Genomic DNA, 15,596 nt, shown 5'->3' with positions numbered 1-15,596 from the left:
GAATAGAAGCATGCCCGGGAACTGAACAGAGTAAAATAAAATCAAAGCTTTACTATGGTTTATAAACTGACCCAGTTCCCTCACCCTCCCCAAAAAACCCTTCCCTTGACAGTCCTCCAAACTTTTCCAGCACTCTCCCCACCTCACTGCAGTCCATTCACACGAATCTAGTTCGTCAGACACTGTTTGCTGCAACACAACAATGCAACACAGGCAATGTAGCTGCCTCTGCAGGAATACTTCCCAATCCTACTCTTAAATACAATTTGCTAGATCGGCTCCTTCTCATCAGGCAGGTTTCAGTTTAAATTTCACCTCAGGCCTTCTTGAACCACAGAAATTAAAATAGGTCTCTTCTCATTACTTCTTTCCTAATTGTTTCCCTCCTGTCCCTAATAACATCATACAATTGGGATTCATGTTTACATATATATATATATGAATTTGTACTTACAACTCAATAGGCAAATGTTATCTCATTATTTAAATTTGTATTTGAAAACTAGGGAGGATTAAGCATGTTCCTAAGTAATAGTTCTTAACATGATCTCTTTTCACTACCTGTCCCCACCTCCCTGGTCAGCTGGAACCCGACCCTGTCCACCTGTACAGGGGGTTAGGGGGGTGCAATTTATTTTCCCAAGTTTCCTCTTGGCAAGAATTATTCCAAATCCCAACTGTCTTTAGAGCAAAGTGTGTCACTTCGACATCATGAAGTTGTGAAAAGGGGCAAGAGTGACATTTGAGTTGTGACGGGCACTCCCATTATGCAGTTATTACCGTGCAATTATTAAATATCACCAGATCATACGCACAATGCAACGATGAATCACACTGAATATATCTAGGTAAGTGAAGGCGAGGGGACCGCTGCCCATCCGCTGCCCCTCTGCCTGTTCCAGGGGCCTCCCTATCCAGAGGCAGGCAGACGCTGTCACCAGCCCCGGAGACCGCCCGCGGCCGAGGCGGGCTAACGCGGGCAGAGTTTGGAGCTTCGTCTACGGAAACGCGCGAGAAGCGTCTCAGAGCACCCAGCGCGGCCTGTCTCCCGAGCCCCACCGAGACGACAGCTCATCTCGCGAGAGCACGGGCAGCGCCCGGCAGCGGCGGCGGGCGGCTGGCGGCGACGAACTCTAGACCGCGCCCCCTCTGGCGCGGCCGGGAGCGGCGCGCACGCGCAGGGGCGGCGGACCGGCGTGGGGGCACGAGGGCGGGGGGCGGGGCCTGCGTCGCGCCGCGGGCACGTCGCCGCGCGTCCTCGGTATTTAATGTGTCTGTGTTCCCCGGCCCGGCCGAGCACGTGGGGGAGCGGCTGCACCGCTGCGCTGAGTGGCCGCGCGGCAGAGGCGGGGACCGGGGGGCCGGGGGGCGGCGGCGGCGCGAGGACTCTGCACCCCGACGGGGGCTGAGGAGCGGTGAGTGAGGGCCGCTGGTGAAACGGGAGCACCTGCGGGGGCCCCGGGGGCGGCGCCGTCGGGGCGGCGCTGAGGCGTCCGGGCCGTCGCCGCCTGTCAGGCAGGCCCGCTCCCTCGCGCCGCCCGCGCGCCCCGCCGGGCCCTGCCTGACGCGCCTCTGGTGACCGGCAGCGGCCGCCCTCTGCAGCCTCGCGGGGGCCCCCCGCGCGCGTCCCCTTCCCCGGGGGCGGGAACCGCGGGCGCGGCGCTCCGTCCGCCTCTCCGCGGCTTAACTTTCCCAGAGCTGCGGCTCACACTCTCCCGGGGCGCGGACGCCAGTGCGTCCCAGCCAAGGTCGTCCGGCCTCGCGTGCGTTTCCCTTTCAAAGGTCGCGTGCGCCCGGCCTGCGCCGGGAGAGGCGGCGGCGGGCAGAGCCAGGTGCTCACAAGGGCGCGGGAGTGTCCGAGGGCCCGTGGGCGCCCTTCCCCCGTCCCCTCCGGGGTTGGAGCTGAGCTGGTCACTTTCAGAGAGCTCCCCCAACTTCTGGGCTCCCCCGTCGTGCCCCGGGTTGCGCCGCACCGAGGCCCGGCGGTGGCACACCCGAGCGGGCAGCCCAGCCCCTGGGAGCGGCACGCGGCGAACTCAGGGCAAAGGGGCTCGGTCTGCGGGACTGCGAGGCTGAGCTCGGAGATCCGCTGTGCTTGGAACCCCGTTGCGGGAGGAGGGAGATTTAGGGTCTTGGTATCGAAGGCTTGGTGTCTCTCTCGAGGACTAGCTCTCGCAGCCCATTTACAGGGTGTCCGGGGAGGCGGAGACCGTGCCGCCCCGGGCGCCCGCTGACCTCGCGCCCCGGGGAGCCTGGCTCCCTAGTCGCGTGGCGCCCGCGCCCCCCTCGGCCCGGCGGGAGCACGCTGGTTTCGGGGTCACAGGTCCCAGTGTGCGTGGGAGGGCTTTGGTCTGGATGCCTCGGGGGCAGGCTCTCCTGTTTGTGCCAGCTCTCCTGTTTTGTGCCACCTTGGGTACGGTCGCTCCTATTTCCCACTCCCGGAGGAGGCCCAGAGAAGGACTGGAACTGTTGGTGGCAGGTGGTGCCCAGTCGACTGGCTTGGAAGACCGCGCTTTTCGCGGTCCCCCTTTCCAGCGGAGGTCCCGAAGTTGGCCGGCTGGCACCTTCTTGCCCCCTGGTCCTCCGTTAACACCAGCCGGGTGCACAGAACTCCAGGTGTCAGAGGAGGCCTCTCAAGCCTTGTCGGGTGTATGGGCAGAGCCGTGAGGTTGAACTAGCTGTCTTTCCCCTGCGGAAGTACAGGCTGTCTGGTGTTTAAATGTATCTCCTGTAGGTTAATCTGGGTTGCTGGACACTTGGTACAGTCATGTCTGTTGGTTGGTTTGCTCTCCAATACCCCCACCGCCTTTGTCGAAATTATTGATCAAGGAACCCCATTCACAAAAAGCTATCAATTCTAGGAACTAGTAAGCTTACCTTGCTACCGTATTCTTGGAACTAAGTCCTTCCCAAATAATTTTTTTAAAAATTCTGATTAGAAGTTTGAGCTCTTAGCACTGCCCATCCCCTTTGCTCTTAAAGGTACAGAGCATCTTTGAAGTGAAGAGAGGGGAGCATGATGTAACCATTTGTCAAATTCCTCTGTTCTTGAAGTTCAAGTGATTCACCTGCTGATGATTTAAGACATTCTTAGCACTGGAGACAAGTGAAGTAGTCTTAGGGGAGCTTTTTTTGACTTGTGTCAAACCTTTCCTCTGAAACTTCTGAACTTGCATTCTGGGTAGTAATTCCTGGCTGTGTGTTTAGATGAAGTATGGCCTTGGGCTATAGTAGGTTCTTTGGATCCTACCAGTATGCAAATCATTGAAGCCTTGGTGCCTATCTGAATTAAATAGGCTCTATTGTCACACGCATTGTCTGGTGATGGCCCCTCAAGTTGCAGATAACTGATCCCCTCCCAGCCTGTGAGTGAGACTGGTCTACTGTCTAGCTCTTTGTTGGACTATCAGTTCCTCCTCCCAGCTGTTTCTAGGAAGTACACTCTACTTGGCCACTGCAAGGTGTCAGTGAAGATGTCTGTTGGAAGTGGCTGCTCAGGTGCCAAGAAGGTATGTCTCCAGTATGAGGTTGCTTAGCGTCAATATTTTAAAGTAATTTGTTCTACGTAGTAATGCAAATTATTCTTGGGCATTGAGCCCAGGCCAGGTCAAAATCATCGTTTGTGGATGTGGGCTGGTTTTATGCTTTTCAGTCTCCTTTCACCCTCCAAACAAATTGAGACAACATTTGTGGCGCGCCGCACTGTGCCTGGCACACGTTGGGTGCGCACACGTCATTTTCTTTCCCCTCTAAAGAGCCTCTGAGACTGACTTTGTTTCTCTTCAGTCTATTAAGTGACTTGGATATTAATAAAAGGACTCTATTCCCCAACCTCTCACCTGGAAGGAAACTTGGTTGGAAGAAGGAAAAATTGGCTACCTACACATTGCCAGCCAGCCTCTGGCTCAAGCCACGTGCCTGGTGAGCTGGTGCTTTCCAGCCCGTTCTCCCCAAGTGCTTCCTTCCTAATCTTCCTTGTGAGTCTTGAATGAGGGCGCTTCTCTGCAGTGTGGACTGTTGTGCTCTGGTGGGGAAGTTTGGGTGTGAGTTAATACCTTCAGCCTGCCAACTAGGGAGTTCTTCTCTCCTCTGGGGAGGAGGTTGGTCCTTACGGGCCTCTTAGCTCGTTGAAATCATCTCATACTATTTGAGTTGCTAATCTATGTGGGATATATTTTAATCTCAGACCTTCATTCCTAGGGCACGTCGTTTCTTCTACATCCCTTTCTGGTGTAATGCCTCACACAGATTTCACCTTTGATTATAAACATCAAGTACCGATTGTGTGTGGCGTTTTCACTGAGCAAACCTGCTGGCCCTCGTACCTAATTTTAAACTTGGGCAGTGCAGAACAAGGACAGTGGTTTGGGTAGGACAGAGTGGCTGGAGAAGTCACTTGTGGAGACGGGAGCTAAAATCTAGGGGATGCCTTTTCCTTGATAGTTACTCTGCGAGGTGATTTAGTTACAAGCAGACTCCTCCCTAATCCTTTAATTCTCACACTTCTGAGTACAGTTGAGGAGGGTGAAGCTGGAGGTCATTCGGGATTGTTTCAGTGGCAAATAAAAATACAAATTGAAGAATAGAGAAACTGACTAAATTTGAGTTTGGACTTACACTCGGTCCTCTGGAGGACTTTTGTGAGAAGAACAAGGAGTCGTCAAGTCCATGGGCTTTTCACCTTTTCTTTCTGTTGCTTCCTAAGCAGATTGTTGCAGTAAAAGGAGTGTGCGTTATCGTTCAGCATTCTGAGGACTGGCTTTCAGTCTTAAGGACCTTTCAAGGTGTCCTTTTCCTCCTCCTGTATGATTCTGCTAAGTGGTCTTTGTTCTGTCCAGTTCTTGCCATCTGAATGTTTCTACAGCTCAGTTTGATAAGTTTGCAGAAGTTGATACTAAACTTTCTGTTCCCATCTGGCAGTACAGGCTGGCTCCCTCCACTTAGCTGGTCCTCACTGAGGCGCATGCAGTTAGGAACAAAGCAGGGCCCTGAGAGAGTTCTGAAAGTAAAGCTGTGCAGTGCTGAGGGGGCTTGTTTCATCCCCGAGGGTTTAGCTAACAAGAGTCTTGTTTGGGGGTGGCAGGGTGGGGTGGAGGTTGAGGTCTCTACAGCTTTCAAGGCTGAAACCTGGCTGGAGTTCTGGGCAGGTCTCAGTTTCTGCAGCTGGGGGAATAAAGTTGGTCAACATAAAATGCATTCAGATTGTGCTTCTGGGAGCCCTGGAGTTAGTCTGCCCCTTACAACTGCTGGGAGGTCAAGTTGCCTGCAGGGTGAGGTATGTTTGGACCAGAGATTCCTGGACAGTACAAGCCAAAGACTAAAAAAATAATGTCAATTCACTGTTTTAAGTGCATTTGAAGTTCACTTAGCTCTAAGGTGCTACTGTATTAAATGTTTTTATTTTTTACTATATCTTTATTTTCCTAAATCCATCCTTAGGGCTGAGAGTGTAGAGCTGCCTTGTCCTATAGATGGCTACTAGTTATGGGTAGCTACTTAAATTTAAGCTTTTTAAAGCATTAAGGAAATTTTAAGAATTAGCTCCTTGGTGACATTAGTCACATTTCACATGCTCACGTAGTTTCATGTGGCCCAAAGCTGCAGTACTGGACAGTGCAGATCAGGAACGTTTTAATCATCACAGAAAGCTCTGTTGGACAGCACTGGTCTTAGTTCTTTGCCCAACTCTAAAAGCTTCATTGTCTAGCCTTGTAAAGCATCACATGTTTGGCCTTAGTCTTCTATATTTCACAAACCCAACATCTTTGGTGACAAGTTATTTATCAACTCTCTCCATGGCATGTTCAGAAGCAAGTTCTGGTCTGCCAGTTTGGAGGGCAGTGATCAATTATGAAACGGTTTGAGAGAGGCGTTTAGCAAGGGGTCTGGGGATGGGAGTGAAAAGCGAAGGGCCATATGCTAAGCCTTTGGAAAGCCATCTTGGCTTGAGAGACTGTTCATCATTGTAAAGGTCCTCTCTGGTTCTCCAAGGCCTGTGCTCATTGGCCTTGGTCATCATGTCAGCAGGCTTGCTATTTGGTCCTTCACTCGCCTGGTGACTTTTGCAGGATCCCACTGTGGGCCTTTCTAAGCCAGGTTGCGCGCACCTTACAGACGAGTTCATTTTCATTCTGTGAGTTCATTTTCATTCTGTCCCTGCAGGCTGTCTCAGCGGTAGGAAGCCTGTCTTTACAGAAGGCTTTGGGGAGAGTTGGTTCCCAGTGGGGATCCCCAAGTGCTGGTGTGGGTCTGGCTCTGGGGAGCGGGCTTTATTTCCATATGTCCCTCATCTAGTCCTGGGTGTGCTTAGTTTGAACCCTGCTAGACTGGCCTTTGGTGTATAATATGAACTCTTTTCTTGGAGCCTGACAGTACAAGATTTACAAGACATTTATTGAGCATCTGCTGTATACCTGATAACTTAAGAGGGTTTTTGCACATTATTCCCTTTTTATTCTCTCTCATCCCTATGAGGGTAAGAATTTCTAGTTTGTGTATCTGGAAGCCAAGGCCCTGTGAAAAGGAAGCGAATTCCAGGACACAGGGCTGGGCTAGGTCCGGCCCTTTGAGGCTCTTTCTTATTAACTGTCCTGTTACCCTTACATCCTCATCCAGAAAGTGAAACCAGGCTTTTAAAAAGTAAAATTATTTATCCCACAAGCTGAGTCAGACTGTTAGATCATTCCAGCCTCATTCAGCCCTAGGAGGGAGGTATTTGTATCTCATTTCTTTCAATGTTATTTTACGGGATACGGGAGTTAAGGATCTTTAACGCCCTTATATTTCCAGTGTTTTTATCGTCAGAATTATGCAACTGTCCAGTGCCTTTGAGCTGCACAATAATGGCAGTGACTAAGAGCAGACAGCCTCCTAAGCGAGGTAGCCCTGCCTTAGGGCCAGAAAAACTGCTCTGAAGACTCTAGGGCTTAGTTCGGTCACCTGGTTGAAAAGGCCGTCGTGAAGTCACTCATTCCTTGGCTAATAATAGTGTGGCCTGTGAGACCTCACACAGGGTCACGGGACAGTCCCCTGGCCCTCAGCAGGCTGCAGCCCAGAGCAGCTTGGTCCCTGTTGGAGGAGGCCGCCCAGTCCTCTGCCCCAGGCCGCCCTGCCACCCCCATCACTTCCCTCCAGCCTTGGCTTAGAGGACAGGTTTCCAGCCCTCACCCCACCCTGTGGATTTCCACCCCACTCACCTCCCCCTTCCTGTCCCTCCAAAGAGAAAGGAGTGGCTTGCCTGGAGCTGCAGGGGCTGGGCCTGAGCTCTGTCTCCAGTGAGAAAGGGCTGTGCTGAGAATAACCTCCTAGCTTTGTCCTTTGACTTTGGTGTAGCCCGCCCAGCCAAGCATGTGCTGGCATGCTATTTTTAGCAGGTGGTTCCTTTAGGAGGGCCAAGTGCGTGCGGCTTTAGTGTGTGGGGCAGGTCTTAGCGCCAAAGCCGCCGCCTCTCTTAGGGAGGAAGGAGAAGAAAGCTCCCCTGGAGACCGTCGTGGGGGCTGTGGGTGTGGGAGTGTCCACTCCTGAGGTCCCTGGGGCTGCCTCTTCTATCGGGACCTGTGGTAGGGCCCCAGCCCTGGCTCCTGGGCAGGCGGACATGTGACCTAGGCAGACCTCTGAGCGGACACTTGTAGGTCAGGACTGCCTTCCTGGGGAAGGACGACCCAGCAGCCGGGTTCTGTTTCCATGGGAAGTCACCCAGCCTGAGGACCGGCCACTAAAGAACCGCAGCCTGGTAACTGGCGTCCTCTGGCTTAAGCCAAAAGAAAACCACGAGAGGAGGGAAACTCGTGCTGTTCACGAGAGTTCTTCCTGGGGAGTCACTGAGGCCGGAAAGAGATGAAAAAGGAGGTTGACAAATACGTTTTATTCCTCATCGCCCTTTCTCCCCCTGCTCCTCCCTCATTCCTTCTTTCCTCTGACTCGGAGCTGCCAGCTCCAGCTCCTCTCCCTGTTTCTGATTAAGGAAGCTTCGAGCCATATAAGGTCCTCTGTTGCCTATGGTTTATGTTGGCTGGAGAGCAAGATTGTTTTCGCAAAGTCGGATTGAAAGAAGTGGCAAGGGCTTCTGTGGGGCTGCGTGTATGTGTGTGTGTGTCTGTCTGTCGCTGCCCTCCACCCCCAACCCCCATCTGCGGAGGGTATTATGCCAGATTCGTTTGAAGGTGTGTAGGGCTGAGGGTAAGAGCTTAGCTGCAGTTCCCCAAGGCTGATGAGGGGTGTGCCCCCAGGGCTTCCTGGCAGGTGAATTTGCTGAGAGAACCTCTTAACTCACACTATGTGTCCCTGCTGCAGGCACAGAGGCGCTCTGTCCTGGAATGGATTCTGCAGTCAGCTTCTGTTTATTGAGAACCTGCAGTCCCTTGGCTCTTGGGGCACCCTCTCTGGAGAGAGTTGGGTGAGCCAGTTCCTCCAGGTGCTTAGCCTTTAGCTTGGCGTCTGCCCAGCGGTGCCGGGAACGACTCCTTGGGCAGGAACCTGCAGTCTTGTCCTGGCCTCCGCTTCTTGCCGGCTCTTGAGTCAGCCAGCCTTGTGACTGCCGCAGGACTCTGGCCTGTCTTCTCCATGCTGGAACTTTCTCCCCCCTCCTTTCCCGTCCTCTCAGGTCTTGGCAGAGCTGCTGCTCGCTGTTCACTCTGCTGCCACCTCTGCAGAGACCTTCACTGACCATGCTGTCTAGAGCTAAAGCTCCCCTTCTCCCGAGCATGCTTCATCCGGGTTTCCTCGGCCCGGGCTCCTCGTTTAAACTACACAACACTTTCTCAGCTCTCCGAGCTGGTACCGTTCAGGATGTACAGTTCAGTTCAGTTCAGTCGCTCAGTCGTGTCCAACTCTGCAACCCCATGAACTGCAGCACGCCAGGCCTCCCTGTCCATCACCAACTCCCGGAGTTTACTCAAACTCATGTCCATTGAGTCAGTGATGCCATCCAACTGTCTCATCCTCTGTCATCCCCTTCTCCTCCCACCTTCAGTCTTTCCCACCATCAGGGTCTTCTCAAATGAGTCAGTTCTTCGCATCAGGTGGCTGAAGTACTGTAGTTTCAACTTCAGCATCAGTCCTTCCAATGAATATTCAGGACTGATTTCCTTTAGGATTGACTGGTTGGATCTCCTTGCAGTCAAAGGGACTCTCAAGAGGCTTCTCCAACACCACAGTTCAAAAGCATCAATTCTTCTGCGCTCAGCTTTCTTTATAGTCCAACTCTCACATCCATACATGACTACTGGTAAAACCATAGCCTTGACTAGACAGACCTTTGTTGACAGAGTGATGTCTCTGCTTTTTAATATGCTGTCTAGGTTGATCATAACTTTCTTTCCAAGGAGTAAGCGTCTTTTAATTTCACGGCTGCAGTCACCAGCTGCAGTGATTTTGGAGCTCAAAGAAATAAAGTCAGCCACTGTTCCCCATCTGTTTGCCATGAAGTGATGGGACCGGATGCCATGATATTAGTTTTCTGAATGTTGAGCTTTAAGCCAACTTTTTCACTCTCCTCTTTCACTTTCATCAAGTGGCTCTTGAGTTCTTCACTTTTTGCCATAAGGGTGGTGTCATCTGCATATCTGAGGTTATTGATATTTCTCCCAGCAATCTTGATTCCAGCTTGTGCTTCTTCCAGCCCAGCGTTTCTCATGATGTACTCTGCATGTAAGTTAAATAAGCATGGTGACAGTAAGGATGCACAGGAGTGTAGTTAATCCATTGCATGAGGGGATGCCCAGGGCTCGGCACTCTGAACTTATTGAGAGGCTGCTGGTTTCTTACATGGGTTCCCGCATCTCTGCAGTGTTATCTTGTTACTTGAAATGTGACTCCCTACCCCTCCCTCCATCTTTGCTTCCTGAGGGCTCCCCCATCTCCGGTGGAACCTGGCTCCATGTGGGTATTTAATCTTTATTAAACTGCTGGCTCTGAGGGGTCCTGCTGCCTGAGGCTAGCTTGACCTCAGTGGGGTGGGGAGACTAGACATCCTTTTCTCTCAAGAGTCTAACTGTCAGTAAGCGTGTTCTCTTTCTGATTGTTGCTGTGTGTCAGAGGGGCAGTTGGGCTTTTCTTGAAGCAAGATTGCTCTCAGTTATTATTTGAAAATAAAGCAGTGTAAGTTTGTGCATAGATGGATTAGCATTAATATATATTAATCATATAGGTAAAAGTTGTATGGTAGTAGAACATCCATTGTAGTTAATACTTAGGAATGTATTAATTGTTTATCATAGGGTTGCTTGTAGAAAGATTTGACTTGACTCTGCTAAGATTTGAAAGAACAGCCCTTTGCCCAGAGCGTTTGCCCACCTGTCCTGACCCCTTCTGGAGGGGGCTGGCCTCCCTCCTGAGTACTTCTGCACAGCAGTCGCTGGGTCTCCTGGGGGATTGGGTCTGGACCTCTGCAGACACCAAACCTGCAGATGGTCACAGCCCTCTAGACTCTCTGCTCAGGTTCTGCGTCCATGGGTGAGGAGGGCCGGCTGTGTTTCTAAGCAGTATACTACTTTCTTTCTTTTTTTCCTTACTTCCTTTTAAAAAACATTGTCTGTTTTGTTTTTCTACTCTGGAAGATAAGGACTTGGCCCATTCCTACCCATTTCCCCCCTCGCCTTAGAGGGGCAGCTCAGCATTTGGTCACGTTACAGTGTTGTGGTATTTATATTGCCATGGCTGCAGAGTTCCTGGTTCTCCGAGTTTCCTCTCTGGCCTTCCTCCTTCCTCCTCTTCCCCTAGTTGATTTCCTGTGTTTCTTTAGCTTGGTGTTCTCTGACTCTCTCCCCAGTCTCTGGCTGTCCTCTGGGCCTTGGCCACTTCAGTCCATCGGTGGGAAGCTTCTCTCGTGCTTACCGCATGCTCAGCATCCCCGGGCCCCTGCGTTCTGGAACCTCCTTCTCCCCTTCTCTTGTGTTGCTTCCTTCCCTCCTTTCTTGTTTTACTCCCTTGTCTTGGTGAGGACGTGTGCGAAGGTGGGCAGCCAACCAGAAGCAAGCTGCTCTGAGCACAAGGACAAGCCCCTTTGAAGGCGTGAGTTGGGGCTGTGCGGCTGAAGGCGAAGTGTTGGTGGAAAGATGGCAGAGAAAGCCAGGCCCTCAGATCCCTTCTGTTAATACCATGCCCGCAAGAGACTGGCTTTACTCTAGGAGTAGTTGAAATGAGAGGGGATCCAGATTTGGGTACCAGGTAGTGGCGAGAATGAAGGTCTGCGTGCTGAATGGGCACCCCCGCCCCCGACTGGCTCAGCGCCACCACTCATGCTCATGTCTTCTCTCACCCCGGACAGTCACACTGGGGCATCTGGTGGCCAGATCCCCCCAAGGAGAACACTTGATTCACTCTCGGGCTGAACTTGTCAGTGGTCAGTGGCAGTACCAGGCCAGCTGAGGAAGAGGTCATTGGGGGATTTTCCCCCAAAGAAACTGAAAGGCTTGAAAGAGGGCCATGTTTCTGTCTGGTTCATGTCTGTGCCCCACTGAACTTTGTACCTTGTTGGCACCAATGAATTTTTTGTTGAATAGAAATTACCTTATGCCTTTATGTCATTTCTAAGTTAGTCCTAGTGCACTGTCTGCCATTTGGGAAGTCAGTGTCTTACTACCTCTTTGCGTCTTTTGCCTCTCCTCAGCATCTTTTCTGATTCCTTTTGAAGGAATGTGCCATCCTTAATAGCTTTCAGGTGAGCTTGTTGTCAGAGCGTACCTTCATATCTTTTGGGCAGTCTTGTGTTCTGTGGTCATGGGTGGGAACTCCGTGTGCCTGGGAGCACTTCCCTGGCACCTGATCTGTCACTGTCCTTAGAGACCTGTCAGAATTCACTGGTAAAGCAAGAAGGTTGCCAGGAGCCAGGGATGAGTGGCAGGATGGATGTGACATCGTCGTTCAGGGGATGCAGTGGGAAGGGTTTTGTAGGAGATGCTGATTTTATCACCTGAAGCTGAGTGAGGCTAGATGGTTGTGGGTTTAGTCGGAGGAGTGGGGAGATTCAGGGCGTTCCTTGCATGGGTTTCTGGTTTTTGAAGTTTTCCGAACTAAAAGTTTAATTTTGAATTGAGCTAGAGGAGGAGGAGGTCTTTATTTGAGACCACGTCCAGATGGGATGTTTTGCTTCTGACTTCTTACCTGGAGCTCTGGTACCGGACCCCACTTTTCTGCTTTAGCAGAAGAAGACTTCCCTGAGCAGATCCTCTCACCCAGACATTACTGGGAGAAGCCTCCAGTCTCCTGCAGGGCAGCCAGGAAGCGCCCTGTGACTCATGGGACCGCAGGTCCCCCCAGGGTGGGCGGTGTGGCTGGGCTGGCCGCGCTGGCTCCCCTGGCGCTGTGCTGGGCCATCACAATGGAGGGTGTGGAGACAGCCCTCTCTGTGAGCTAGTGTGGAATCTTGAGGGTGCTTACAGGAGTCACAGCCTAGCCAGGCCCCCTGAGGATGAAGGTAACAACCCTGTGAGCACCGGCTGGGTGAGACCACCCGCCTGAGGCATGGCTGAGGCACTCTGAATCCTGGGCCTCAGTCATGCTGCTGAGGGTCCGCGGCCCAGCGCACCACCGTCCCCCACCCTCAGGGGCAGGACCACACTCTGCCCGGCAAGGTAGGCACTGGCCATCGCAGCATTTATCTGGCTCTTGTGTCTCCTTCAGGTCCTGGAGGACACCCTCTAGCACCACGTTTGTACTCGGTACGCTAGGTAGCCACTCGCTGCACGTGGCTGTTTAGGTTTAAGTTAACATTAAATCAAATTTGAGGTTCAGTTCCTCTGTCACACTGGTCCCGTTTCCAGTGCTCAGGAGCCCCTTGTGACTAAGTGGCCTCCAGTCCTAGCCTGCGGCCGCCCCTCAGGAATGACCCAGGCCTTTGCATCTTGCGACCTGCTCTGCTTTGGCCGAGTCTCAGCTGCCACAACTTCTTCCTGCTGTCCTCACAGTGAAGGTCACAGTCCTTTGTCCTCCCCCACCAGCTCTTTGGCTCCGGCTCCCGACTCTTTCTCCTCCTCTCTGCTGCCCGCTCCACCCCCCAGGGTGTCTTGGTTTAGAACCTCAGTTTCTGCCGTTAGCCCCATTGCAACCTCAGGAGATCATGGCCTTCTTTGAGACAGCCTCCTGGGGTGGGTTCTCTGCCACTTCTGAAGCTGGGCACAGCTTGGTGCAGTTCTGTGTGTGAGAGACACCCAGAGCCTTCCGTCGGCATTGTGAGCTTCTGGTGACAGCAAGCTTTCTTTTGCATGGTTTAAATGTATGTGCATAACCTCAACATGGTGAGGAATTGGGTAAATGCATCCTATACAAATTCAGAGACACCCTGGTAGTCCTGTACAAAGAGCTCTGTGTGTGTGACCTCCTCCGGAGTGGAGGGTGGTGGGGTACGGGCTGGTAGGGGTGATACTGGCCCAGCCAGCAGCCTGCTGTTCTGTGAAGGCGGCGGCAGCAAGCGCTGGGCTTTAGGTTCGGGTCACGCAGCTATTTCCTGTCCTGGGAAGGCCCCCTAAGAGGAGAAGCTCCTTAGCAAGAGTTTGATGTGCTGGACACTCTAGAGATGGGGTGTCTTGCGCCCCCTGTTGGTGAACACCCCGGTCCATCTTCAGCAAAAGTGAACACATAATGCTGGAATGATGGAAGAAACGTTCCGATTTCCACTTGGAGTGTGTGTGAAAGTCCATTCAGAACACAGGAGTGGGTCTGGCTTCCCTGTCCAGCCCCAAGCCCACACTGCACTTGTGAGTCTTGGTGTTCCCTAGGCTCTTGTCTTACGATCAGTTCCCCCCACCCCATCATGAATCACATGCCACTCATTTTCTAACAATAACCACAGCCAAATTGACTTAGTTACTGGGACCAGCACTTGTTTCTTGTTTAATAAATCTCCCAGAAATTTGCCTTCTTATTTAGCAGAAGGGTCTAGACCGCAGTGACTGGACTGGTCATCAGACCAGTATTTCCCCAGGGGTAAGCTCTTCTGTGGAGAAGGAAATGGCAACCCACTCCAGTATTCTTGCCTAGAGAATCCTGTGGACAGAGGAGCCTGGTGGGCTGCCGTCTGTGGGGTCTCACAGAGTTGGACACGAGTGAAGCGGCTTAGCATGCATTGGAGAGGGAAATGGCAACCCGCTCCAGTATTCTTGCCTAGAGAATCCTGTGGACAGAGGAGCCTGGTGGGCTGCCGTCTGTGGGGTCTCACAGAGTTGGACACGACTGAAGCGGCTTAGCATGCATTGGAGAGGGAAATGGCAACCCGCTCCAGTATTCTTGCCTGGAGAATCCCAGGGACGGCGGAGCCTGGTGGGCTGCCGTCTATGGGGTCTCACAGAGTCGGACACGACTGAAGCGACTTAGCAGCAGCAGCAAGCTTTTCTGAGAAGCTGCAGGTGCCTCTGGGAGAAGGAAGAACTCTTTTGAGATCCTGGGGAGCCCAGGTGAATGCTGCAGCCTTGTGGGGCTGTGGCACGTGCCAACCGTGGGCTTTGTGTGACCGCTGGGAAGCCAGCCAGCCTGCATCTATTCCCCAGCAAATGGACCTGCTAAAAATAAACAGGCAGCTATTCAGTTCCACCAGATTCAAAATAGCCAGGCCGTCCTCCCCACCAGCGCTAAGGTCCCTTCTGCATTCTTCTGCAAGGCTGTTCCCTATGGGAGGCAGTGTCCTTGGCCTCCCGGGTAGGAGGCCCCAGGGAGAAACCTGCCTTCTTAGCGAGTGAGTGTGAAGGCCGCTAGACCTACGGTGCTAAACGCCACTTGTATCTTCAAAGGTTCAGGTTAAAACAACAAGTTACACATGCACAGAACCAGGGCCAAGAGAGCAACTTGTGATTCTTTGCCCAGAGAAGGGAGGTAGCGGTGGGCCGCCGGACGCTGCAGTGTGTCTGTGTGTGTGTGTGTCTGTCTGTGTGTGTCTGTGTGTAGGTGGCCAGTGTTCAGGAGGGTGGGCGCTTCCTGCACCACCTGTCCAGGCCTGTCAGACCTTGTGAAAGAGGGAAAATCGGCACCTCACCGATTCACAAGTCTATCCAAGTGACATTAGGGCCCTTCCAGACTGAAGAGCCAAGGAAGTGAGGGACAGTTCTTGACTGGTAGGAAGTGGGGCTCCCTGTGAGGTGCCCCCAGGCCACTGTGCCCTTAGTGAAACCCACTCGCCTCCTGAACATGCCACCGTTGGGTGGAGTGGCTGTTGATCCCGGGGCTCCTGGCTCTGTTCGTGGTGGAGCTGGCTCCTATCACTGGTCCCAGTGTTCTTGCTGCTGTGTGCTCCCCTCCTGTCTAGGGATCTCCTAGCTTTTAATTCAGGGGACGGGGCAGGGCAGGGGCAGGCGCTGCTGCTCACACGGAAGCCGCAGCTTCTCGGCTCAAGTGCCCGGGGTGAGTGGTGGGCGCTGGGGGTCTGCTGGGACATCCCAGGTCCCGTGGGGTGGGTGACATTGCTTCACGGGAGCAGCGTTACCTGCCTTCTCTGAGGCCCTTTTGGGTATTTGTCCAGCTTGGCAATGTAGAAAGTGTTTCCTGAGCTGTCATTAACGAGTGGCCCTTTGGGCTGGGTGGGGCTATAGATGGTGACTTTCGCTAGGAGCTTGAGCCTCGATGTATGCAGACTGAGCTGGGCTGAGGGGTGAGGTGGGCAAGTGGCA

The 15,596-nt window shown here is 52.8% G+C and overlaps 1 protein-coding gene across 13 annotated transcripts in view; it reads left to right on the top strand.

The window, feature by feature from the left end:
* Positions 1-1,294: 1,294 nt before the first annotated feature.
* The window catches only part of AKAP1 (A-kinase anchoring protein 1), a 30,590-nt gene continuing 16,288 nt past the window's right edge, over positions 1,295-15,596 (top strand). For 5 of the 13 annotated variants that reach the window (XR_014080765.1, XR_014080766.1, XR_014080769.1 and 2 more), the window contains exon 1: positions 1,295-1,415. Coding sequence is in view for 1 of the 13 variants with exons in the window: in XM_081585324.1 (XP_081441450.1) it covers positions 12,497-12,608 (112 nt within the window). In the remaining 12 variants the exon portion in view is untranslated. Of the gene's footprint in view, positions 1,416-1,495; positions 3,510-12,405; positions 12,609-15,596 lie in introns of those variants that run through there. The other 8 variants (XR_014080764.1, XR_014080768.1, XR_014080770.1 and 5 more) reach the window with 3 other exon arrangements.

The sequence above is a fragment of the Giraffa tippelskirchi genome, chromosome 3 (assembly GCF_054371585.1).
Source record: "Giraffa tippelskirchi isolate mGirTip1 chromosome 3, T2T-mGirTip1v1.2.pri, whole genome shotgun sequence".
Lineage (NCBI taxonomy): Eukaryota > Metazoa > Chordata > Mammalia > Artiodactyla > Giraffidae > Giraffa > Giraffa tippelskirchi.
This window is presented reverse-complemented; position numbering and strand designations above follow the sequence as displayed.